Source organism: Vombatus ursinus, unplaced genomic scaffold (genome assembly GCF_900497805.2).
Source record: "Vombatus ursinus unplaced genomic scaffold, bare-nosed wombat genome assembly UNPS02014982.1, whole genome shotgun sequence".
Classification (NCBI taxonomy): Eukaryota; Metazoa; Chordata; class Mammalia; order Diprotodontia; family Vombatidae; genus Vombatus; species Vombatus ursinus.
In genome coordinates, this window is record NW_020954760.1 from 510570 (window position 1) to 538045 (window position 27476).

The following is a 27476-nucleotide window of genomic DNA, read 5'->3' on the forward strand; positions in this document are numbered from 1 at the left end:
ATGGTTAGGGGCAGCTAGGTGGTACAGTGGATAGAGTGCTTGGACCTGGAGTCAGGAAGACCTGAGTTCAGATCCAGCCTCAGACACTTACTAACTCTGTGACTCTGGGCAAGTCATTTCACCCTGTTTGCCTCAACTCCTTATCTGGAAAATGAATTGAACAAGGAAATGGCAAACCACTCCAATATCTTTGCCAAGAAAATCTAAATAGGGTCACGAAAAGTCAGATGTGACTGAAATGACTGAACAACAAGCAAAAATTCCCTCTACTACCCGTGATATGGGACTTAATTCTTATGTATCCCATCATGGATCCATACATGGATACTTGCTGCCGTCTTCAATCCTCTCTCTCTGGTTTTAGGGCACAGGGCTGGGAGCAGCCCCTGAAGCAACACAGGACCGTCTTCGAGACATTGAAGAGAAGATCTTAGAGCATAAGCGCATTCTGGCCTTGCCACAGAGGTTCGCAGGGAGTAAACAGCTGAGCCGGCGAGAGATGGAAATAGAAAAGGCTTTGTTCCAGGGGAATGATCGCCATTCCTTCCTGAGGGCTCTCTATTACCAAGGTGTGTAGTCCCCACTGATTTTGATATGGACTTCTCCTGAGAAAATGATCAGAACATTAGTGAGGGTCAGGGTGTCAGCAGTGAAGGAAGGGGTGAGAGATGCCAATGGTCTGATGCAGCCTATCGTGAACAAAACCTCTTTGGATTTCCATAGGCAGCTCTCCTAAGAGATAGCTGTATTTCGTTTCTTTGTTTTTTGGAGGCAATCAGGATTAAGTGACTTGCCCAAGGTCACACAGCTAGTAAGTGATAGTTGTATTTCGTACACATTATAAAATTAATCGTAATTGGGTTGACTAATGCGGTCTTGTAGAACATGAAAAACATACTTGCCTGGCATCAGAGGTGGGAACTGGGTTTCCAGCTATCACCTTTAACACAGACAACTCATAGATTGCCATCTCCCAGCCCAATGTCACAGTAACACTTTCCCATTCATCATTGTGGCCCTCAGCAAACTTTTATTGAATGCCTACCACATGTAAGGCACTGTGCTGGGTTCTGGGGGCACAGGTAATAAGACATGGCCTTGCCTTGGAGGTTCTTAGAGTCTTTTGGGGGTGATAATACCACACACAAATAAATACACATACACCCACTCACACACATACAAACATGTATATCTCAATATGTGGTGGCATGTTAAATGAATTGTACAGAGAATCAGTGCCCTAGGAGTTCAGAGAAATGACTGATCACTCAGGACTGAGGCGGGTGGGGAAGGATTCACACAAGAGGCAAGATTTTAGAGGACCCTTAAAGGAAAAGTGGGCAGCTAGGTGGCACTGCAGTGGATAGAGCACTGGGCCTGGAATCAGGAAGACTCATCTTCGTAAGTTCAAATCTGGCCTCAGACACTTAGTAGCTCTGTGACCCTGGCCAAGTCCCTGTACCCTGTTTGCCTCAGTTTCCTCATGTGTAAAATGAGCTGGAGAAAGAAATGGCAAACCACTCCAGTATCTTGGCCAAGAAAACCCTAAATTGGGTCAAGGAAGAGCCACCCATGACTGAAAAACAGCTGAACAACAATAAAGGAAAACTAGGAGTTGAAAAACCGGAAAATAACAGGAGGGCATTCCCAAGCAAGGATGATGCTGGAGGCAAAGGCCAGAGGAATATTTACCGGATGAATAGACTAGTTGAGCTGGAATACAGGGTTTGCATCAACCAGAGATTCTTAACCCTTTGTGTGTGTGTCATGGGCCAGCCTATTAATTCCTTCTCTGAATAACATTTTTAAATCCATCAAATAAAAGACATAGGATTATAAAGGAAACCAGTTTTATCAAAATATTTTTTAAAAAACTCACGTTCGTGTACCCCAGGGTAAGCACTCCCAGTGCAGGAAAAATAGGAGATCAAGTTAGAGAGATAGGTAGGGGCCCAATGGTGAAGGCAATTGAATGCCCCGTTAAGGAGATTGAATTTTAAATTTTATTTTATTGGTGTGGAGCCATTGAAGGATTATGTGTAGGTTGAGAGGGTTATAAAGGGACAGATCCAAGTACCATTTTGAAGGCAGAAAGAACAGGACGGGAGGGTTGTCACTTTTAGGTGTGCAATTTGGTTAGAGTAGTGAGGATAGAAGCCAGATTTCAAGAGAGTAAGCAACAGGTGGGAATCCTTCCTTGGGCAGTGAAAGGAGCAACAGACCAGTAGCAACCTGTGTAAGAGCTCAGCTGATTGCTGAGGAAGGCACACCCTAAGTTGTTCTCAGACTTTGAGGATCTGTTTTTTAAGTCTTCATGGCCACCATGATGTGGAGGATAAGAGGGGAAGTGTCAGGATCTTATTGAACAGATGAGATAAATTAAGGCAGTTAGGCAAGGAAACTATTTTTTGACAATTAGTGTTGGGGAGAACATGGAACCAGGAAGTGCCCCATTCCTGATTAAGTAAAATCTGAGAGTTGGAAGGGACCATCCAAGTCTTGGCTTCTTAACCTGGGGTTCATGAACTCCCAACATGTTTATGGATACGTTTGGGGGAGGCAGTCTGTGAACTTGAATGAGAACAAGTTACATCTTTCTTTTCACTAATGTCTAACTGAAATTTCATTATTGTGCAAAGGAGTCGATAGGCCTTGCCAGATTACCATGGGGGGAAGGAAAGGGAATGAGCATTTATTAAGTGCCTACTATGTGCCAGGCACTGTGCTAAGCCCTTTACAGATAATATCTCATGATAGCAAAGAGTTTAAGAATCCCTGATCAAGGCCAATGAATAGCTAAACAAAAATGCCTTTGTCCTCTCTGGGATAACTCAAAGGCGGTTTTTCCTTGTCAAGACTCAGTTTGCCTTCAGTAGCCTGACAGACAAGCCAGGCAGTGCTCTGCTTTGAATTTAGAGATGCAATAAATGACTGCAGGATAGGAGCAAATGACACAAAGCTTATTGTAGGTGGCAACCCAAAGGCATTTCAGCAATGCAAGTAGCTCACTGGAGGGTTGGCCTGCCAAGATTCACCCTGTACCACAGATTGATGATTCCTGGTGACCTGGAGGGTCATATCAATAAAGAGCTAGGAATGCAAGGCCCTTGTTCCGGGAGCAACTCAAAGGCACCCTACCCCTACCCCATCCTGGGGAGGGGGGAAGTGTCACCCAGAGCAAAGGAGCAAGCCATGGATGGCTGGGCAGTGAAATACAGTGGGAAGAGCAGTTAGTCAGACAGGAGGAGAACCAGGAAAGAGCAGCTCAAGTTCAAGGATATTTGAAGGTTGTCCTACCTGCCATATTTCATTTGATCCTCATGACAACCCTGCGAGGTAAGTACTGCAGATGGTATTGTTCCTGTTTTGCAGGTGAAAAAACTAAGGCTCTGAGAGTCCAAACTAGCCTAGTCACAGGATACAGAGTTGGAAGAGAACTTAGAGGCCTTCCGTTCCAAACCCTGCCTTTTAGAGAGGAGGAAGCTAAGGCTCAGAAATGGTAAATACTTTTGCTCATGGCCACACATCTAGTAAGCATCAAAGGTGGACTTTGAGCCTAGGTATTTCTGCCTCCCAAGGCAACACTCTTTCTGCTACATGCCGCTACTGCTCACAGTATTCAAAACTGCGGAGAAATCCAAGAGGATGAGGACTGAGACAGGGCCCTTGGATTTAGAGGCTAAGGACTATTGGCCATTTTAGACATTCAGCTGAATGGTGGGGTCCCAAGCCAGATGGCAAGGGACTGGCAAATGGGTGGTGAGGAAGTGAGGGGAGATAGTTCTTTGCAAGAGTTTGGTTGTGGGGGTAACTAGGTGGCACAGTGGATAGAGCATTGGCCCTGGATTCAGGAGGACCTGAGTTCAAATCCGGCCTCAGACACATAACACTTACTAGCTGTGTGACCCTGGGCAAGTTACTTAACCCCATTGCATAGCCAAAAAAAAAAGAGTTTGGTTGTGAAAGGGAAGAGAGGACAGTAGCTTGAAGGGTTGGCAGGGTCAGCTGAAGGCATTTTATACCCACCATGTTTGTAGCTTACAACTAGGGAAAGCCTACAGTTGAAGGAGACGGGGAATGAATGATGGGCCAGGCTTCTGGAAGAGATAGGAGGGGATGTGCTTGAGGGCACATTTAAAATCGTTGGCCTTGGCAAGGAGAAGGGCCACTTCTTTTGAGACTAAAGAGAAGATGGGTTGAAGATATGGAGTGGAGTTTGAAGTGTTGAGTAGGGGAGTTGAGGGAGTTCACCATTGATGACCTTTATTTTCTCAGCAAAGTAGGAGGTTGAGACATTTATTGAGAGTAAGGGGGCTAAGGGGAAGGTATTTGGGCCAAAGGAGGAACAGCTCCTTAAGGGAATAGGATAGAGAATAAAGGAAGAACAGTTGTTGTTGTATGGCAGTGAAGGTCCAGTTGAAATTCACTAACATGAGTTTGTAATGGAATCAATCAACCAGTGGGTTGACTTCAATTTCATTCAGTAGCTTAGAAGTATGAGTGAAGGAGGCAGGTGGTAGAGGGTGATCCAAGGTCAAGGACTGGCAAGGAGTGAATGGCAATGGGATCAGGGACCGTGAGAATCCAGGGTGAAGAACTGCATGAGTTGACTGTGAGGTGGAAACTATGAAGTGAAGATAATGAGGACAGAGCTGGGGTGATGGACTGGGAGAATGGCGAGGGATGCAGTAGCTAGATGTTATGGTGAGGATGAAGTAGAAATTTAGGCAGGGGGAAAGATGGAAGAGCAAGAGATTGTGACCAGAGAGGGGAATTTGAGAATTTGAAATCCTGCAGGTAGCAGAGTTAGGGGGGATAGTGAGACGTAAGGTACTACTATCCCTTTGCTGGGCTCGAGTGAAGCTGTGGGTCCTGGGAGTCGTTGAGAAGGTTGTTGAATTTAGAAGCCCACTGACTTGATACCCCCATATGTATATTGAAGGCCCCAGGGAAGAGGGCATGGATTGGGTTGGACAAACTATGAGCTACCCAGAAAAAAGAGTGAGACTGAGCTGGAGGCTGATAGACAATAGCAGCTAGGATCTGGATGGGATACTGTAGACAGGGTGAACCTTGGAGAGCAAAAAGTAGCTGAGTTATAGTAGGGTCTAATAGTGGCAGCAGGGAGGACATCGATGCCTTCTCCTAGCTTATTACAGGAGGACCATGAGTCAAGGTACAGCCAGCACTGGCTAAGGGAGCCAGGATAATGATGATAACACATTTCTGTAGGGCCTTAAAGTTTGCAGAGTGCCTTATCTACCTTGTGTCATTTGATCCTCACAAAAACCCTTGTGAGTATGCCCATTTTACTGATGAGAAAATGGAGGCACATAGAGTTGAAGTGACTTTCCTCAAGTTACATGGCTAGTTAGTATTAAAGGCAGGATTTGAACCCAGGACTTCTTGACTTTCAGTTGATTATTCCTTGCAGTGTCTTCTGGAGAGTTGCCATGAATGCAGGATGGATAAAGTGTGAAAAGGAGAGATCAAGGGTGAAGGGTCATTTGTTATGATCCAAGTGTGGTTTCCAGAGGGATTGGGGAATTAATGGCATCTTGCTGGATGAAGGCAGGAATATGAGAAGAGGTAGCTTGGGAAGGTTTTTGTGGTTGTTTTTTCCTCTCAGGAGACAGTCATTATGAATCACTGGGATTAGGGGATCAGGAGTAACAAATTTACTAGTCATTATACTGTGGAAATACCAATTGATTTATGTCTTCATACTTTCCGGAGTCTTGTGAGGATGGAAGGCATTGTTGGTACATGTGTTCTCTTTATAGACACTGGAGAACTGGGGCAGGAACTTTGGGCTAGACATTTGGGTCCTTAGAGACTGGCCTGAAATCACATGTGACATCTGCTCATCAGTTATATTCTAAGATGGCAGGAGATAAGACATACCTAGACAATGTATCCACCATGGACTGACCGTTCCTTGGCTGTGATAGTTTTGACATTAATCTGATGTCTATGGTACAGATCAATCAATAAACATTTATTAAGCACCTGCTACGTGTCAGGCACTGTGCTAAGGGCTGGGGATACAAGAAGAGGCAAAAGACTGTCCCTGCCCTCAAAGAGTTTATAATCTGGTGGGGAAGATAACATGCAAACAACTCATATGAAGCAAGCTGTATACGGGATAAATAGGAGATAATTAATAGAAGGAAGGCACTGGAATGAAGAGGGATTGGAGAAAGCTCCCTGTAGAAGGTGGGGTTTTAGTTGGGACTTAAAGAAAGCCAGGGCAGCATCAGTAGTCAGATCACAGGAGGGAGAGCATTCCAGGCATGGCGGACAGCCAAAGAAAACTGGAGCAGACAGATGGAGTGCCATATTGGTGGAACAGCCAGGTTAGCTGTAGGCCTGTGCCTGAAGTTCCAGTCTTGATGACTCCAGGCATGATGCCTGAGATCCCAGGTGGGACAGTTTTAGCCTAGTAAGCTGTTGGTCCTTATTTTCCTTTTGTCTGTAAGCTCTTTGACAAAACATAAAGAATATTTTAAAGTTCTGTTTTACTGGACTCGGAGAGAGAAAACTTGGGTTCAGATTTTGGCTTTGTCCACTACTTGGACTAAGTTTTAACTAAATTTAACTTAAAAAAATTAAATTTCACCTCTCTGAGCCTCAATTTCCTCATCTACAAAATGGGGATGATGAAATAGCTGTGTTACAAAACTCATAAGGTTATTGCAGAAATCAAATGAGATACTATAAAGTAAAGTGCTTTGTGCCCCCCAAGTACTCTATGTATGTAAGCCATTATTGTTTTTTGAGAAAATAATCACTTTTCCTTTAAATATTTCTTCAATACTTGAATGACTCCATGATCTAATTAAGGTAGGTACTTCTTCCACTGGTCTAGATTACAACCCATCTACACTTTCTCATCTCAAGCAATTCCCACCTATGTCCTCCTGACATAGAGTAGATACTCGCATAGCCAATGGGCTATCCATTTGGCCGGCTAAGCTTTTGCTCCAAGCCAGCCCACCTCCTTTTTGGGTCATCCATTCATTGCTTTGGTTAGATCTTTTATGCTACTCTCCAACACGGTTCATTGTTCATAATATTCCTTTAAAGCATGTGCCTTCCAAATATTTTAAATTAGAATTCAATGAGTTTCTTTAAACGTTTTTAATTTTAACTGCATTGCTAATGCTAATTGCTGCTATTATCTTGGGGCCAACATATTTTCTTGCGGAACATACTTCCAATTATATAATCTCAAAGAAGTGGAAAAGTAGAATTTGCACACGTGTATCTCTTGACCTAAATCTCTTCTATTCAAATCATCTATAAAGTAAATATATATATATATATATATATATATGTATTGCCAGATGAGAAGATATATGGAAAAAGTACTTCACCAACCTTAAAGCCATATATAAATGTTAGTTGTTATTATTACACATATGTGTTTATCCATGCACATGCACGTGGGAGGAGAAGGGAAGATGTGTCCCAAAAGTCTTAGTGCAGTTGTAAGTTCTGATAGCTTAAAACTGCATTAAGACTTTTGGGACATCCCATAACTATCCTTAATTTCCCACTGACTTCCATTTTGAAAAGGATGGTGGTATGGCATGTGCCATTTGGAAATGAAATCAGCGGACAAAGGATGGTGTTCTGACATATCCAAGAGGCTGCCATATGGAAAGCAGTCCATTGCCTGGGGCCAGAAAACCCTCTACTCAGCCACCTGGCTCCAGTGCCTGGGATAAGAAAGATCTCCCCTGCTTCGGGAGTTAAGTCAGGAAATAGCCTCGTTGCCTGACATTTTCTCAAAGGTTGACTCTTAAGGCCCTTTTAGGCTGAGTTTATTTTCTCACCATGTAGAAATCTCACCATATAGAAAGACCCATAAATAATTTTGCTTTAAACCTAACGCAGCTGTTTTGTATAGCAAAGATACTGGTATAACCAAATACATTTTCAAAATGATGCACATAACAATTTTCCTAATTGTCTGCTAATGCCAGTTATGACAGGCTTTAAAGAGTTGCCCCTCAGCAGAATATCTCCTGAGACTCGGGGCTGGGCTCATTGGTTGATTTTTGTCATGGGCTATAATGGATTTTGAATAACTTTTCTTCCTCTTTGCCTTGATTCAGGTGAATCCCATAAGAGACTAGAGGCTGAGAAGGACCCCATTAATAATCTGGAGACTGTTTACCAAGAGATGCTGGCCAAACCACACCCCGAAGAGGCTCAGCTTATGAGAGGTGAACCCTTTGCTTTCCTCTCACTGGACCCAGATGCATTAGTGGACACTAGTGTCACAGCTAAGAACCTGTCAGTACTTCAGGATCAGGGAAACGAGGCAGCACAGGCTGAGGGGCCTAGCCTTCATGTGGTGAAAGCTAATGAATCTGAGTCCCAGCAATGTCTTACGGGGCCCAAGAAGGTGACAGAACTAGTGGCGTTTGTTTCAGAAGATGAGATCCTGAGAAATCGTCTGTCAGAGGAGGACATCCGCAAAATTCCTATGTTTGCTTCATACAGTCCTGGAGAGCCAAACAAGGTATAGGCCAAAGCAAGCTTGGCACATATAGGCTGCTTTCCTTTTTTCTCTACTGAAACAGGACTGTAGATTAGGCCTTGTAATGGGAAGGCAGAGTCATGAGATCATCATGGCAACTGGGTTTGCCCTTCAGCTTGAGGAGTCAAAGACTCATCTGTCTGAGAGGGCTCTAGCCTCCTGGCCAGGACCTCCAGATCCTGGATGAATTCTCCCCTTACGCATCCCCATGAATAGCCTTTGCAGACCAGCTGGCTGCCTTAGGCTGCCTGGTTCACCATTCATTCTTACTCCTCACTTGGCCACCCTTGGCATTCTCAAGCGTAACCCTCTTGATGAGAATCACCGTCTCACTCCGCCTTAGAAGCCCTGAGCTTAGGAAATAATGACGGCCAGTCCCCTGGGACAAGGGCAGCCACACGATAGGCAGTTAGCTTTAAAGTGCTAGGTGAATGAGTTACTTTGACTAGAAACTGTCCCATCTAGTGGCCCTTGGGATGGGTGTGGACGTAGTCAATATTAACAGAGCCCTGTGCTTCTCAGCTGCTTGGCTGCTGGCTAGTGCTGCCCAATGGTGCTTATCTCTTCAGCGTGGCCTTAACTAAGCTTCCTGAGGAGAGTGAAGGATTGCTTCTTTAGGCCGCTTTGTTGCTGTCCAAGGTAGCTGGTAACTTAGGCTGCTAGTACCTGATAATGAGGCTATCAGCCAGTCAACCACCAAGCATTTATTAGAACCTTCGATGTTCCAGGCACCTCACTAGGTGCTGGCAAAGCAGAGACAAAAGTGAAGCATCTCCTGCCCCCAAGGAGTTTACCTTCTATTAGAGGAAACAACATGTGCACACATGAGTGGACACAAAATAAACACAAGGTATTGAGGAGTGGGGAGGCATTAGTGCCTGGGGGGATCAGGGAAGACCTCATGTAGGAGGTGCTGTTTGAATTGTGCTTTGAAGGACAAAAGATTCCGAGAGGCCAAGTTGAGGATACTATTACTAATCCATATTTATATTGGGCTTTAAGGTATACACAACATCATAGATTTTCTTCACAATAACCCTATGAGGTGTAGGTAATACGAGTGTTACTTCCATTTTACAGATGAGGAAACTGAGGTTCACAGAATCACAGAATTTCAGAGTTGGAAGACACCTTAGATAGGCCAGCCTGTACCTGAAAAGTGGTGTCTTTATCATGTCCAATAGGTGGTCATCTCGGCCTTGCCTAATTAAAGACATCCAGTGGGGGAAGGATTTCACTGCTTCGTAAGACAGCCCAGTCTACCTTTGGATAGCTCTTATCATTTAGAAATTTTTCCCAATGTTGAATCTAAATTTGTCCTTTTGCAACTTTTCCCTCTCATTCCTCATTCTGTCCTCTGGGGCCAAGCAGAACAAGGCTAATCCCTTTTCCGTCTGACAGGTCTTCAGATACTTAAAGCCGTCATAGTCTTGCTAAGTCATCTGTTCTCCAGGATAAACATCCCCATTCAAATGATGTGAAATCATGGCCCTTTACCATCCCGGTTGCTCTCCTCTGGATGCATTCCAGCTCATCGGTCGGTGTCCTTCCTAAAATGTGGTGCCCTCCAGATGTGGTCTGGGACAGAGCAGAGTACTCTAAGACTATCGCCTCCTTATTCCTGGCAGCTGTATGTCCTTTTGTTCAGCTTAAGGTTAAGGTAGCCTTTTGACCACCATTTCACATAGTTGTCTCTTTTTAAAGAGACCTACTTTCTAGCCAGGGCTCCCTCATTTAGTACTTGTGAAGTTGATCTTTTGAACCCATGTAAGTATGAGACTTTCATTGGTCCCTCTTAAAAGTCTTCTTCTATTTGGCTCCATGTTTGTTCTAGCTTTCCAGACCTTGTTGGATCCTGAATGTCACCTAGTGTTTGCTAGCCCTTCTAGCTTGGTGTCATCTGCAGATTTGATAAGTGTGCCATTTAGGCCTTTATCCATGGCATGGTTAAAAGGCACACGGCCAACCATTGATTTCTGGGGCACTCCCTTGGAGATCTCTCTCAAAGTTAACGTTAAACAAACATGAATGGGTCCTGCGGATTCAACCAGTTCCATGGCCATTTCATTGTATTATCATCTAGTCACCATCTCTACCAATGGTACGGTTTTGCATTAATAGCATATGACCTAAGTAGAATAGAAAGCTCTCACTGAGCCCGTCACCCCCAAAGGTGCCCCAAGCCCCTAGAGCATGTATTTTTTGGGGTCTAATTTCATAAATATGGACAACTCAGTGATTCTGGTAATCCTTGGGTATTCTCGAAGGAGCGTTGGATGTGAGGGGTATTAACACAACATCTTTTCAGTGACTTATTTCTAAAATATTTTTGCTGTTAGTTCTTGCTTATGACTTGAAGGCTTTGTTTGGGACAGATCAAAGAAGTAAATCTCAATGTGGACCTTTCCTAGAGATCCACTTACCCTTTCCTAGAGGGTAAGAATATTGGTCCAACTTTATTTACTCCTCTTTCCTAAAAAAAAAAAAAAAAAACCAAGAGAATTATTTTGACTTAATGATGTTTCATGCTGAGTACTTGAAATCTCAGATCCCTTCATTCACCTCCAGAAATGACTTTAGTTAATTCACAGGATTTCATTCTCCCTTTAAGAGCTGACTACACTTAAATCATTTCAGACAAGTGACTCCTGGTTTTAGCAGGGAACTAGCTGGCTTAGTGGATAGAACGCTGACCTTGGGAGTCAGGATGTTCTGAGTTTGAATCCTGCCTTGGACACTTACTAGCTGTGTAATCTTGGGCCAGTTACTTAACCTGTCAGTTTCCTCATCTGTAAAATGGGGGTCGCAATAGCACCTACCTCACAGGGTTGTTGTGAGGATCAAATAAGGTAATGTTTGTAAAGGGCTTACTTGCTGTTGTCATTATTCTTAAAGACATACAAATTGAGAGAGTACAACCTGCCATAGCATGAAGCAATACTCACTTTCAGGAAGGTCTTAGCCTTGAGTTCTTTGTTCTACAGCATGTTGAATTTTTTGTTTAAGAACCACCATCATCTATATGAAAATCCTTCATTATACTGGAAGTCAATTTTTTAGTTACCCCAAAGCCTTCAGTTCATTTCAGCAAACAGGTATTGATTATCGACCATGCTCGGAGCATTGTGCTAAGCTCTGGGAATGCAAAGCAGAACACATAGTCATTTGCCCTTAAGGAGCTTACTTTGTCCTTAGGGAGATATAACATATATACAGATGAGGAAATGGCCACTAACAGAGTATCCATGGGGTGGGAGTAAGGAGCAGCTGAAGGCTTACTTTCTATGGAAGGTAGAGGGTGGTGCCTACATTGAACCTCGAAAGGGATGGAGGGTAAGAAGCAGAGATGAGGAAGGAGTGTATTCCAGTGTAACCCTGTGCAAAGGTATGAATTAAGTTCAATTCAATAAGCATTTTTTTGGGGGGGCGGCTAGGCAATGGGGTTAAGTGACTTGCCCAGGGTCACACAGCTAGTAAGTGTCAAGTGTCTGAGGTCAGATTTGAACTCAGGTCCTCCTGACTCCAGGGCTGGTGCTCTATCCACCTCGACACCTAGCTGCCCCACATTAAGCATTTCTTAATTGCCTATGTTGTGTCAGGCTCCATGCCAGGCACTGGCAATGCAGAGACAAAAATGAAACGCTCCCTGCCCTCCAAGAGCTTACGGTTTATTGGGTGAAAACAATACATACCTAGATGAGTAAATACAAAATATATAGAGTGATTTGGGGGAGGTTGGGGAGAGCATTAACAAGCAAAGGTTAAAGGAAGGGTCTCATGCAGAAAGTGGTACTTGAGCTGAGTTTCCCTTACAAAGGAAGAGAGTATTCCAGGCATGAGGGACAGCCTGTGCAAGGGCGTGGAAGTGAGACATGGCATGTCATTTATGGGCAGTAGGAATAAGGTGGAATCAGTGTAAAAATATGGGTCAGAGCCAGGTTGTTAAGGGCATTTTAAATGTTCCAGTGAAGAACTTGTCTTTTGTCCTACAGGCAAAAGGGAGGAAGCCACTCTTAGTGAGGGGAGTGACGTGGTCAAGCCTGGAGTTTAGATACTTTTAGGTATTTTAGAGTAGCATCTTACACAGGGTACAGTTTTCAAGACTGTGTGTATAGAGCAAAAACTCTGGTCAGAATAATGTTCTAAAATCCCCTAAGTCATCCATAAAGTATAATAGAGGATCTTTAAACAGTTGGAGCTGCAAAGGGGCTAGGTCTTTCCCTCTCTCTCTCCCTTTTTTGCTTTTTGGTAAGGCAGTCGGGGTTAAGTGACTTGCCCAGGGTCACACAGCTAGTAAGTGTCAAATGTCTGAGGCCGGATTTGAACTCAGGTCCTCCTGACTCCAAGGCTGGGGCTCTATCCACTGTGCTACCTAGCTGCCCCCCAGGTCTCTTTTTTCAAAGTTGTGTATCAGCGTGTGGTTACCCCTGAAAAGGCTTTCTCGTGGGTTGGAATTTTTCCTGCATCCAGCTAATCTGGTGATGAGGAGCAGAGCAGTAACTCAAATAGAAGAAAACAAAAACATGTAACAACTTGGCTGGTAGGAAAAGTGAGGATTAGGGGACAATGCTCTTAAAAACACTTTGTGTGTGTAAGTGTGATTATATTAAATCACACGACCCCAATTCTGTGTCTTCCTGCAGCAAGAGAGGACACATTGAAGTTAAAGGAAGCCCAGCAGGGGCCTTCTGGTTCACCAGGAAGGCTGAGGAGGGCTGTCTCCTTCTTCCTCACCAGCCTATGCAGAGCAAAGAGCCTGTGGGGCTGGTGAGGAGACTCTAGAGTGGTTATTATGCTCCTCACAGCAACTGAGGCCAACAGGAGAAAGCAGATTCATATCTCTCATCTCATGCTCGCTGCAAAGGGGGTAGAGGTGGGGCGGGGGGAGAATAGCCTCATCAAATGGAATAGGGAAAGGAATTGCTTGTGTAATTTAATTGATTTTTTTTTTAATTTTGATTTTTACCAAAGTTAGATGTGCATATGTTGGGACTCCCCTTAATAAAAGGATTTGTTCTGTGAAGTTTAGATTCAGTCAAAGGGCTGCACTTGAGGACCTACTGGGCCACATATGGCCTTGAAGCGGCAGAAGAATAAGGAAGTTGGGAAGAGGGAGGGGTGGCTTTAGAGGAGAAAGATAATGCAATTTGTTTGGGACGTGTTAAGTTTTATCTGCCTTTGGGATAGATAGCCCGTTGGGGATATCAGGCAAGCAGTGATGATACAGGTCTGGAACTCAGAAGAGAGACGACATCTGGATGTGTAGGTTTGGACGTTGTAGACCCCTAGCCCCTCCATTAGACAATGAGCTCTTTGACAGCAGATTCTGTTTTTGCCATTTTTTAAAAATCCTCGTAGCTTAACACTGTGTCTGACACATAGTAAGTGCTTAATAAATGCTTATTGACTTGGCTTGGGAGTCATCTGCATAGAGGTGATAATTAAACTCCATGGGAGCTGATATATGTGGTCACCAAGAGAGAAGAGAAGAAAGAATAGGACCAAATCCTGGGCTCCGCTAGGGTTAGGGATTGGGAGTTCTATGAAGATCGTGCGAAGGAGAGATTGAAAAGAATTAGATAGGTAGGAGAAGAAATAGGAGAGAGCAGTGTCATGAGAACTCAGAGAAGAGAGGGAGGAGATGGCAAGTCGTTTTGGGAGAAGTTAGCAGGCTAGTTTGGCAGGAGATGTAGTTTAAGCCTGTAATTGTTGGTAGGAGCCAGACTGGGGAGGGCTTTAAAATGGCAGCTTATATTTTATCTTAGGGGTAAAAATGAGCGACCAAAGATGTTAGAGCAGAGGAATGGGATGGACAGACCTGTGACTTAGAAATAGAAATTTCCAGAGAGGAGAATACTTTGTAAAGGGGAGAAACTGGAGGCAGAGACACCAATAAGGAGGCTTTGCAATGGTCCAGGTGAGGAGTGATAAGGGCATGTGCCAGAGTAGTGATTGTGTAAGTGAAGAAAAGAGAGAAGACCTGAGAGGTGTTGTAAAGGAAGAATCAGCAAGACTTGGCGACTGGTCAGGATCTAAGGTGGTGAGCCTGGATGCCTTCAACTAAAATGAGGGAAATATCTGAATTCCATTCTGAGCATGTTAAGTTTGAAATATCCATTAGACATCCAGGTAGAGATGTCTAACAGGCAAGTGGTAATAATGGAAGTTCAAGAGAGAGGTAGGGGCTGGATATATAGATTTGGTAGTCCTCTGCATAGAGATAGTACTTGAACCCATGGAAGTTGATGAGATGGCCCAGAAGGGAGAGAGGAGGGTCCAGGGGCCAGAGCTTCAGTGTATAGCCACGATTAAGGGGACAGGCAATGAATGATGATACAGTAAAGGGGCAGCTAAGTGGCACCGCAGATAGAGTACCAGGCCTGGAGTCAGGAATACTAATCTTTGTCAGTTCAAATCTGACCTTAGGCACTCACTAGCTGTGTGACTCTGGACAAGACATTTTACCCTGTTGTAAATTTCAGTTTCCTCATCTGTGAAATGGGCTGGAGAAGGGAATGGCAAACCGCCCTAGTATCTCTGCCCAAAAAAACCCAAACGGAGTTACCAAGAGTCGGAAACAACTGAAAAACGACTCAACAAGAAAAGGAACAGTCAAGACAGGAAGAGAGTATCCAGAAAGAAGATGTGAGAGTCAGAAGCTACAGAGAGTTATAATGATGACTGAGAAACAGCCATTTGATTTCGAAGTTGAGATCTTTGGTAACCTTGGACAGGGCAGTTTCAATAGAATGATGGGGTCAGAAGCCCAATTCCAAGGATTTTAGAAGTGAATAGGTGTTGAGGAAATGAGGTCGTAGATGATTATCATAGATAGTCATAGATGATTAATCATTTCCAGGAGTTTGGCTGTGGAAGGGAGAAGAAATGCAGGACAGTTTAAGGGAATGACATGATCTTTAAGGATCAAGGAGACCTGTAGGCCACAGAGAAGGAGAATCTGAAGATGAAAGAGGGAATGGTCAAGGAGGCATCTCTAGTGGATGGGAGGGAATGAACTCAAAAACACAAGTAAGAAGGGGTAAGCTTGCTAAGGAGAAGGGCCACCTCTTCCTTCAAGACTAGAGCAAAGGAAGAGGAAATGAGGGATTTCCTTGGTGTGGAAAAGGAAAGAAGATAGGAGGTGCCCTGGAGAGGAGGTGCTTTAGGCTGAAGCGCTTCTTAAACTGTGGGTCAAGACCCCATAGGGGTCTTGTTTAAGAAGCGCTGAAGGGCTGGAGAGTGGGAAAAGTTTAAGAAGCCCTGATTTAGGGTTCTTGAGGAGATTAGAAACAACCATTACACAGGTTGGGGCCACATAAAAGGACTGTAACGCAGCCGTGAGGGTCCAGTTGAGATCAGATAACATACATTTGTAATGGCCTCAATTTGGCATGGTTATATGACAACTTTTCTTTTTCTTTATAGCTGTCTTATTGCTCTTTTATTAACATCTTTTAAAAATATCACTTCCCAGCAGAACCATCTCATGTAACAAGTACAGTCAAGCAAACAAATCAGCTCATTGGTCATGTCTGGAAATGTATGCCTGTAGTTCACCACCTCTGTCAAGACATGGGAGGCATACTTCACCATCAGCTCTCCCTTTACTACCTGTCATGTTATGTGACTCTCTCCAGCTACCCCCCCCAAGTAAGAATGGAGAAGAAACGGTCTCGGTTTCCCAGCCTTTTAAGTCTTTTTGTAGCTGCTGCTCCCTTTTCTATAAGGCTCTTCCCATCAAGTTAAGCCTAGACCACTAGGAAAAGTCTGGCTAGTGCTAACTATAATGAATAAGTTACCTTGTACTTCCTTCATGTAATATTCCTATTGAACCTGAATTTGATTTAGGTACTGTATTTGAAGAACCTCAGTCCTCGGGTGACTGAGAAGGAACTTGTCTCCTTGTTTGCCCGGTTCCAGGAGAAAAAAGGACCCCCGATTCAATTCCGAGTGTTGACTGGCCGCATGAAGGGCCAGGCCTTCATCACCTTCCCCAGTAAGTAGCTTCACTAAGTTATCACTAAGATAACCACTAAATTATAGCATTTTTTTTTTGTTACCAAAAGCTACCTCCCACCTCTTCTAAGGCAGAAGAATGATTTACTTGGAAAACCAATAGACTTTACATAGACAAAACTCATTAAACAGATCTTACAAATATTTACATTTGAATACTTGAATTTCCACATATAAAATGGCCACAACCACTACCCAGTTATCCCCTTAGTCTCCTGTACCTTCCCTTTCTGGCCATTCATTCCCACATTGCCATTTAGATTTTCCCTCTGATGTAGTTGGCTCATGCCTGCGATTCTTCTTTTTTTTCCACTCCATTTACCTCCTAGCTCTCCCCAGATCTCTTTGAACAGTTTATGCAGCTATTCCCCTACTGTTCAACATTTTGATTAATCCCAATTTTTGGCAGCAACAATGCTGCTATAAAAAAAAAAAATGTTGGAACATACAGTTTTTTAAAACAAGAGAATTCAGTCCAGGTATATTTTCGATATGGGTAAAAGAGTATGATTATTTTAGTAATTTTTGCAATTCACTGCCAGATTGCTCTCCAAAAAGATCTCACCATTTTACAAAACCACCAGCTAGACATGAGTGGATTTTGTTTCTCCACGTCCCTGCCAGCACTGACTGACACGGCTTCTTTTGAACTTTTTGCCATTTTGATGAGTATGAAGTGATGCCTCAAAGTTCTTTTAACTTTCAAGTGATCTTTTTCAAAAATAATTTTTGTTTCCTCTAGTTATAAATTGTTTGTATTCTTTGTTTTTATTTTCTTTTTCAACTTATTACTTGTTTTTAATGTTCATTTAAAAATTATTTTTGATTTCTTAATTCCCCCCCTTCAGCCCCTCCCCCACTCATTGAGAAGGCAAGCAGTATGATATCAATTATACATGTGAATCAGTTCATAATCTTTGAATATTTATTCATTGGGGATTAGGTTTTTGTTCTTGATTATTTTTATCAGTTCTTAGTAAATTTTAGAGGTTTATTTTGTCATCCCAAGCAAGTCACTTAATCTCTTGATGCCCCAGGCAACTCTTAGATTTGTTTGTCATAGAACAGGTGCTGACTTGCATGGGTAGAGGGACTTTCCTCACCTGGAAGTTCCCTATACCTAATGAAATCACAGGTCCAGTAGTACCTATCCCCCCCCCCCAAATTTGCCATATTTTCTTTTGCTTTGTAGAAATGTTTAAAAGTCAGTTGCATCTACCTTGTTCCAAATAATTTCCTCTATTCAGTTAGTAGATAAAAACATACTTCTCCATCACAAGTAAGGTTAATATATTACTCAATTTTCTTCCATATTTTTATAGTTTTAAGTGGCTGTAATTTAGTGTTGTAGAGTGTGAGGTGTGGATATGATTTTGTTATTTTCCACATCGCCCTTTTTGTTTTTATACATCATTGTCACTTGTAATAAAATAGCTCATATGTTGACTGACAGTATATGCAGCATTCTGACCCTGTAGTCCACCACTTCTCTAGTAGAAAAGAGAGAAATATGGTTCATCAGGAATCAAGATTGGTCATTACATTAACCTATCGATGTTGTTTTCCTATCATCATTGTATATCTTGCTCTTAGTTAACGTTGTCTTCACATTGTATCAGTTCATATAAGTTCCATTCTAGTTTCTCTGAATTCCTCCTCTACGTCATTTCCAATTGTTCAATAATATTCCATTATATTTATATGTCATAATTTGTTCAGCCATTTCCTAGTTGATTGATACCCACTGTGTTTCCAGTTTTTTGCTCCCACAAAAAATGCTACTATGAATATTTTGGTATATATGACACTTTCTCCTCTTTCTTTGTCCTCTTTGAGAAGTATATGCTAATAATGGTATTTGGGTCAAAGAGTATAAACAGTTTAATCTCTTTTCTCAGATAATTCCAAACTATTTTCCAGAGTAAAGATAACACCCATTTCTGACCATTTTTCCTTACTACATTGAATAATGAATCTTTTCCAAATTTCTTATTTTGTATATGTGTATGTATTTATATAATATATATCAGTCATTTTTTATACATATTTGGATTAATATCTGGAATCTGCATTCTGTCCCGTTGATGTATTTTTTGCCGGTTTTGGGATGGTTTTGATGATAACCACTTTACAATGTTTTATAATCTGGACATACAAGGCTATCTTCGGCATGTATTTTTTTCCACAATGCCTTTTGATATTTTAGCTTGCTTTTCCTTATTAATTTTGTTATTATTTTATCTAATTCTATAAAGAAAATTTTTGATAGCTTCATCTTCATGGGTATTACATTAAAATTATATTGACATTTTTACTGGTAATCCAGCCCACCTGTAAACGTGGAACATCCCTCCTACTATTTAGGTCTTCCTTTGTTTTTCAGTACAGTCTTATTGCCTTTATAAAGGTCATGTGTATGTCTAGATTAGTTAATTCCCAAGCCCTTAATTTTTGTTGTAAATTGGGTTTCTTTTTTAATGATGTTTTCTTGATTTTTTATTTTACATATATAAGGATACAAATTATCTTTGTGGGTTTATCTTGTATCTGGCCGACTTGTGTAACTCATTTATTGGTTCAGTTACTTTTTGTTTGGATGGTTGGCGTTTCTAGGTACATTATCATGTCATTTGCAAATAACAATATTTTGATCTCTTCATTGCAACATTAATTCGCTAATATCTTTTCCTATCTTACTGCAATTACTATACCAAATAGAAATAGTGAAAGTGAGCATTGTTGTTTTGTACCTGCTTTTAATGGAAATATTTCAAATATTTCTCAGTTACTAAAAGAAGCAGCAAGCATTATGTGCATCAGCTTCATCTTTTTTATTGTGTTGAGGAAAATAAATTTTCTATTCCTATTCTTTTTAATTTTTTTTTAGAAATTGTGATTTGAGTTTTGGAATGTTCTCAAAAGGCTTTTTTGGCATCTGGTGATAAGATCAGGGTTGGTTTTTTTTTTATAATTTTTGAATGTATTAGATCGATTCTTTAGTGGATGATCTGTGATCTCATCAATGTGATTGTCCGATTTTGATGCAGGTCACTAGTCACCTACGCCTTCTCGTTCTGGGTGATTCTTGTCCATATTTTCTCATAACTGCACCAGAGAGGAGCCACTCTGTTTGTGAGCAGCCTTTTTTCTATGTACTCTTTCTATTTTATAAGTGCCCTTGCAGCACCCCTGGTATCCATTTGGTTTTGGACCAGCCTTGATTATCTGGAATAAATCCTGCTCTGTCACAGTGCATCATTTATAATATTTTACTATATGATGTTTGCTGATGTATTAGTTAGTTTTTTGGTATCTATACTCATTAGGGAAATTGGTCTATAATTTTATTTTTTGTTTTGTTTTTCAAATCAGTACCATATTTGACTCATAGAAGGAATTGGGTAATCTTCCATCTTTCTCTATATTTAGGAATAGTCTATGTAATAAAAGGATTATTCATTCTTTGAAGGTTCATCTAAGAACCCTTCTGGACCAGATGCCTTTCTGCTGGGTAATTCATATTGCTTGCTTTGAGATTGGTCTTTTTAAGTTATGAATTTCCTGATATGTAAGCATTGGCAATTTATATTTTTGCAAATAATCTCCATTTCATTAAAATTCTCTCATTTGTTAGTAGTAGTTGCACGAATTTTTGGTGATTTGTGTTTTCTCTCTCCTTTTTTAATTGTTTGCTAATGGTTTGTCAGTTTTTGTTTTTGGTTTTTGGTTTGGTTTTTTTGGGGTTTTTTTTTTTGGTCTTAAAAAACAGCTCTTGGTTTTATTAATATCCATGTGATCTTGGGCAAGTCACTTAACTTCTCTTGGCCTCAATTTCCTCATTTGTCAAATGAAGGGGTTAGATTAGATGACCTCCAAGATCCTTTCCAGCTCTAAATCTTATGTTCTTGTTTTTTTTTATTTTCTGTTCTGTGTATTTTTGCTGAATAGTTTATTTCTAATGTCATTCAGCTCTGTGTTCTTGATTCTTCTGCTAAGACATGAATCACCACTCATTGGTCTTTAGAAGAAGCATGCAGTAAAGTTTATTTTGACCCTTCTTTTATTTCTCTTTCTGTTCTTCCCTTCCCTTCCTTGGGTTGTCCCACTATTGTGCCTCTCCTGACACATACCCCATCACCACCATGACTTCTGGCTGGCTGGCTGGCTAATCCCTCACTGCCTACAAACATTGAAGCATCACTTGAGCCTCCCAGTTGCTCTCTGTCCTCTCATTCACTTTTTAACCCCTTACTATCTGGTCTCCAATCTCAACACTTAACGAAAACTCCTCTTTTTAAAGTTACCTAGTGATCTCTTAATTGCCAAATCTGATGGTCCTTTCTCAATCCTTATCCTTTTTGGCCCAGAGCTCGGCAGTATTTGATGCTTTTGATTACCCTCTCCTGGTAGATATACTTTATCTTCTCTAGGTTTTTATGACACCACTTTCATTTCATCTCCTACTCCTCTGACCATTCTTTCTCAGGCTCCTTTGCTGGATCATCATCTATATCCTATCCCCTAACTGTCGGTATAGCCTGTGTACCCTCTTCTCTCTAATTTTTTCTCTTGGTGATCTCATTGACTTCCCTGGGTTTAATTATCATCTCTATGCAGATGACTCCCAGACCCAGCTGATCCATCTCACCAGTTATCTATTGGACATTTTGAACTGCGTGTCCTTTAGGCATCTTAAGCTCATTATGTTTTCCTCAAAACCCAGCCCTCTTTTGAACTTTACTATTTCAGTCAAGGGCACTGCCATCCTCCTAGTCACCCAGATGTGGAGCTTCATTGTAACCCTTGATTTCTCACTCCCATTCAACCCTGAATTCAGTCAGTTGCAAAGTGCTGCTAATTCTACCTCCACAATATCTCTCTCAGCTTTTCCCTTTCTCTTTGCTCATAACTCTCTGCTCTTGCCTGGACTATTGTAAGAGCTGGCTAATTGATCTTCCTGCCTCAGGTCTCTACTCTCTCCATTCCATACTCCACCCAACTGCCAAAGTGATCTTCCTGAAGTATAGGTCATTCCTCTCTGCTCCATAAGCTTTGGTGGCACTCTCACCTCTAGGATCAAATGCACATTCTTTTGGTCAGTATTGAAAGCCTTTCACATTCTGGCTTTAATATACCTTTTCAGCCTTCTTATATAGCCTATACCTCTTGGAATCCCTAGTGTCCTTCCAGGCTTAACTTAAGTGCTACTTCCTTCAGGAGGCCTCCTAATCTCCCTCACTGCTCCCCCCCCCCCATGACCTTGTATTCATTTGGTATGTATTTAATATTTAACATACATTTAGATGTGTACTACATGGTGTTTTTCTCCATAGAATGTAAGCTCCTTGAGAGCAGGGACTGTTAATTGTTTTTGTTTTTGTTTTTTTTTTTGTTTCAGTATCCCTAGTGCTTAGCTTAATAAGTGCTTGATGGATTGATTGCTGTGTCTTTTGTTTTGCTGATTTTGGGGGGGCATAAATTGCTGAAAGTCTATGGTTCTAAAGTTCAGGTTAGCTGGGGAAGAAAGGAACACACAAAGAGCAAGGTATTTATGGGTGATGAGGGAATGGAAGGTGGTTAAGAAGCTAGGTATGTAGTTGTGATGGTTGACGAAGTTTCCAGCTTCCAAGGTTTCTGTCATCCCTTCAAACCTCCTTCAGTTTGAGGAACACTCCTTTAGGAAATGCAGATGCATGTCGGATACAGTTTTTTTGGTTTTGTTGCATTTTCTTAAGTAACCAATTTCTATACAGAGTTAGTTCTGTCTTAGATTTCTCCTTTAGTGAACCGTCCACATCTGTTTCTTCTTCTTTTGTATGCTCAAATACATCTGTGATCTCATTGATGTGGATATTCCCTCCAGCAGTACAGATTGCAACCCACTTATGCCCGCCTGTCCATGTCTTCCCAGAAGTTCATCGCAGGAGGTCCATCCACTGTGTGCTGGAAGCCTTCTTCAATTTCTCTTGACATTGCGAAGATGCTAATGGAACACACAGGCTGTTCGCTTTTCCTTTCACCACATGATGGGCCCATCTTTTCCCCTGGTGCCTTTCTTTGACTCCTTTTGTACTGACAGAAAAATCGGAGAGGACCTCAGACTTCCAATTACATTGAGATGCTGGCAAACTTCATTATCAGAAGGGGACAGCTAGCCTTGAGGCCTGACATTCAACCCTAATATAAAATCCCCTAATCCAGTTCAGTCCATGGAATCAAGTTGTCAAGCCCTTGGTAAATTCATTTTTATTTTCTCTTTTAGATATGGAGATGGCCCAGCAGGCATTGTTGCTGGTGAATGGATACAACCTACTGGGGAAAACACTGGTGATAGAGTTTGGAAAGAACAAAACGCAGATGTCGGGGCTTCAGTCAGCCTCTCCTATCCCATGTGCAACAGATAGCATGGCAGAACGGGATGGGAGCTAAAAGAGAAATGGACCAGGCCCCTTATGTGTTCTTGCTTGTATTTGCAACTCACTTCTAGGGTCTGTATATAAAGAACCATCTCATAGGAGAGAGTGATTAGTAAGCACCTTTTCAAGTGTTCATTATGGATAACTTTTGGAAACATTTCCCTCAGTGAGAGACCATATGAGATAGAGGAGATACTGAGAATAAAGTTTGCCCTCCCTAGGGTAAGATAGAATTCTTATCAAGTTGTCTCTGTTTGGTCTTCATATATTTCCCACTACCTTTCAGAGGCTGACAAAACTTCCTAACCTGTCTCCTATTAACCACAAGGGAAGGACGTCAGTCTCACTACACCCCACCTCCTCTACTCCCTCCCCCTAACCAGTCATTCTAGGATTGCAGGAGAGCAGCCAGCGTATTTAATTTGTATATCTTGTCTTCCCAGCTAAACCATATGCTCCTGGAGGGCAGGGACCTTGTCTTCTGTTTCTCTGTCTCCCCCTTTAGTGTCTAGCACAGTGTCGTGTACATAGTAGATGGGTAATAAACATTTGTGGGTGATTGGATTGATTCCATAAAACATAAGAGGCCATTAGAGAGACACCCTGGAAACCTTTTCCTTTTGCAGGCCTATTCTTCTCCTTCAGCTTTGCCCTGTAGCCTGGCTTCCTCTCTTAAGTTTGCCAAGCCTGCTCGCAGGGAATTGACTGGAGGTACAGATAGCCAGGGACAGACTTTCAACTTCTTTGATATCTTGCTGGCCCGGACAAAGCTCTCCCAGCTGCCGTCCGTCCATCCCTCCTTCCTTTCAGACTAGAATAACTCCTTTCCATAGGGTAGGCCTTCTTCCAGTCTTCATTCAGACAGGTTGCCTCCTTTGTTCCCAGTAAACCTTTGCTTTTGATACATTCCACATCCAGGGCCTGGACTAGCAGTTCTGGTGTTCATGGTCAGATTGGATCCCTTAGTCCCTTGGCCAGTCAAGGCCAAGGCTCCCCAAATGAAAAGCAGATTCCAGACCAGCCCTTGGGGACTAAGGGAAGGGCAAGAGTAGAGTTGGTGACCATGGCCAGACCAGAAAGCTCTAGCAGAACAAGCAGCAGATGGGCAGTTAGCTTATTGTGGGACCCATCTTTCCCTGAGATCCCACTTGCTCTGTCCTCCCTCTAGAATGCTTGTCTGCCTAGATGAACTAGCTATTCCTCCAGGACCAAACAGTCCCCCACACCCCAACATATCCGCTCCCCTGGGACAACACTAATCCAAGGATCTCTTCCTCTCTCAGTGTCCTGGGAACAGCTAGTCAGGAGCCAAAATGCAAAGCCCCCTGGAGAAGGTGGGAAAAGGGAATTTGTGGCCAAGAGAACTTGGGAAGCAAAGAAATTTTTCACTAATGATGGGCACAGATGAGACTCAACAAATCATGGCTATATGTATACTATTTTGTGATGTACCGACACAACTGTACTGTGGCGTGGGCAGATACCTGTTTGTGTATTAGGCTTGGTACGTTATGTGAATGTGTGTCCATGAGTGTTTGTATATCTGTGGAGAGGTATTAGGGGGTGTGTATTTTGTTTCTTTCGTTCCCCAACTGGGATGCAAGGACCCCTGCTCGCTTTTCTCCTGGAAGCATCTGTAATTTAGTGGGTGCTGTTCCGTATTCAGGGGGACCCTTCCTGGAGGGGTGCTTTCTAGTGTTTCCCCATTTTTTTCTGTTCAAAGAGCAGCCCTTAGCTAGTCATTCCTCTCTTCCCTCCTCCACTGTCTCAGCAACGTCCTGTGTGTCACAGATATTAGAACATATTAGAGAAATAGGGATATGTAGAGAAAAAAGTTTGCTTGAAACTTAGTTACAACACAAATAACGGTTTAAATGATCAGTAGCTGGGTCCAACAATCAGAGGGACCCCATCACAGCGAACAAGAGGTTGTTACCCTTTGGGTTGGGTTTCTGTTCTCTGACAGACTTAAGGAGATGTGACTAAGCAGTGGTTCATGTGAAAAAGATCTTGGATGGATTAGTTCAGTGAGTGACCGATGGTGACGTCAGAGGCCTGACACTGAAGCACACCTCTAACCTCTCTTTGGGGAGGTGGTGGCCTCTAGATGTGGAATGAGGCATACACTTGCAGACGTGGCCAATATGTTGATTTGTTTTGCTTGACTGTGCTTATTTGTTACAAGGGAAGGTTCCATGGGGGGGGCGTGGGGGGGGAGTCATTGAGAAGTGACGATGATGTTAAAAAAAATAAAGAGCTTCAATAAAGCATTTAAAAAGGAAAAAAAAAACGATCTTGATGTTTTAGTGAACCACAAGCTCAGCATGAGCAGTGTGTGACATGGCCACCCAAGATGTGACTATTATCTTGGGCTCCATTGAGGGAGATTGCAGTGTTCGCTGCGGGAGGGAAATGAACATCCTTTTGTACTGTGCCCCAGTGAGACCATATCCAGAGCATGGTGTCCAGTTTTGGGTGCCCCCCCTTCAAGAAGGACAGGGGCAAAATGGAGGGAGGCCAGTAGACAGCCAAGACTGAGAGGACTCAGCCATGCTGTACAAGGCTCAACTGAAGAAAATGGGGATGTCGGCTTTGGAGAAGATAAGGCTTAGGAGGAAGGGGTATGATAGCTGTGTGTTTGAAGGAAGAGAGAGTGGAGACCTCTTCCTTGAGCCCAGACAGCAGGGCTGGGATGGATGGACGGATGGATGGAAGCTGCAGAAAAGCAGATTTCAGCTTACCATGAGAAGGGAAGTGGAGTGAGATTAAAATGAGATTAGTTAAAAACCACCACTTTAAAAACCTCTTGAGTGTGTGTCATCAGGGATGACTTAGAAGTATCACATTGTAGTGGCTGGAGAGCTGGCCTCCTGGCTTCAAACCTGCTTCTGACACTGTCAGCATGAATCTGGTCAAGTCACTTAAGATGGCTTCTTGGCCTGGGGTCTGTGAACTTGTTGAATATTTTGATGACTATATTTCAATACAGTTGGGATCCTTTGTGATCCTAGGTATTTTATGCATTTACAAACATGATTCCGAGGAGCGGTCCATGACACAGAAAAAGGTCAAGAACCCCAGTTCCTGGGCTGTAAGTCGCCAAGAAGGTGTTGGGCCTGCCTGCACTTGATAAGAGTTTCCTCGTTCGAAGTTCCCTATGCCAATGAAATCACTGGCCTAGTCTCTACCGCTAGAAGAACCGACTTCCTCCTAGCTATCCTAAGAGAGGACGAGCTGTGGAATAATGGAGTGAATATCTCCGTACAGTACTGGTGGCCCTCTGGCAGGGGCCAGACCAGCAGGAGGCAGGGATGCTGGAGAGAGGATTCCCGATTCAGGAGATGCTTGAACTAGGTGGTAATTTGAGATCCCTTCCATGCATGGGGCCCAGAGTTGAGGTGACTTTCCAAATACCATGCAAATTAGTTAGGAGCAGAGGTAGAATTAGAACCTTGATTTTCTGATGTTGCTGGGGTTTTAGAAACTCATGGAGGTGGTTCTTCTGACCCAGAAGATTGGTATTCTCGATTATGAAGGTGCGACTGATCCTACTGAACAAACCTAATGTATCCAGTCGGGAGGGTTAACACTCTGGAGCCTGAGAGTTAGCATAAACAAATGACCACATGTGGAAGGAGTTTGGGCGATTTACTTGCTCAGTGATGGCTTGCATAGAAGAGGTATCCCTGCAGGATCTTGCTCGAGTAACTGGTCACTTAACCTCCCTAGAGGGGTAGTTCTATTACCTGAAAATGGGGCGTGGATGTTGGACATCCTGACCCCTAACACCACGGTGCCCCTCCAGAATGGGGGATGGGGGGAGGATTTGAACACAGTTAGTACTCTTTCCGTTGTAGCCCACCCTCAGGCCCCCGTCACTCATTTATGGGTGAGAAACTGAGGTTCGGCGAGATGGGTAGTGGTGGGGGAGGGGAGGGATTTGGAGCCAGGACTCACAGTATCACTTACTCCAGTTGGCTCCTCCCTTCCCTCTCTCCTTCCTTCCTTCCTCCCTCCCTCCTTCCTTCCTCTCCCTTCTTCCTTCCTTCCTCCCTCTCCCTTCTTCCTTCCTTCCTCCCTCCCTTCCCTCTCTTCCTCCTTCCTTCCTCCCTCTGCCTTCCTTCCATCCTTCTTTGCTCCCTTCGGGGCCCCGCAGCCCCCAGGCACACACGGGGTGGCTGGAAGCTGCCACTCAGCTGCAGGGCAGCGGGGACGTGTGGCCCAGGCTGGCTCGGCCCGAGCCCAGCTCCTCCTTCCTGCCTTTCCCAGCTGGGAGCCAGAAGGAGGCAAGGCGAGGCCCCACCCTCGGGCCCGCCCCGGCCCCGCCCCCGACGGCCTTGGCCTTGCCCCTGAGCGCGGTGGGGGGGGAGGGACGGTTTTCAGCGGGAGGGAGGAAGGAAAAGAGAGAGAAAGAGAGAGAGAGAGAGAGGGAGAGAAAGAGAGAGACAGAGAGAGAGAGAGGGGGAGAAAGAGAGAGGGGGAGAGAGGGAGAGCGA

At 43.1% G+C, this 27476-nt stretch overlaps 1 protein-coding gene across 1 annotated transcript in view; it reads left to right on the top strand.

Moving 5' to 3' along the window:
- The window catches only part of RBM41 (RNA binding motif protein 41), a 35628-nt gene extending 10448 nt beyond the window's left edge, over nucleotides 1-25180 (top strand). Inside the window, exons 4-7 of the mRNA XM_027845592.1 lie at nucleotides 365-569; nucleotides 8121-8530; nucleotides 16397-16544; nucleotides 22827-25180. Coding sequence (XP_027701393.1) covers nucleotides 365-569; nucleotides 8121-8530; nucleotides 16397-16544; nucleotides 22827-22993 — 930 coding nt within the window. The 3' untranslated portion in view covers nucleotides 22994-25180. The remainder of the gene's footprint in view (nucleotides 1-364; nucleotides 570-8120; nucleotides 8531-16396; nucleotides 16545-22826) is intronic.
- Nucleotides 25181-27476: the final 2296 nt, after the last annotated feature.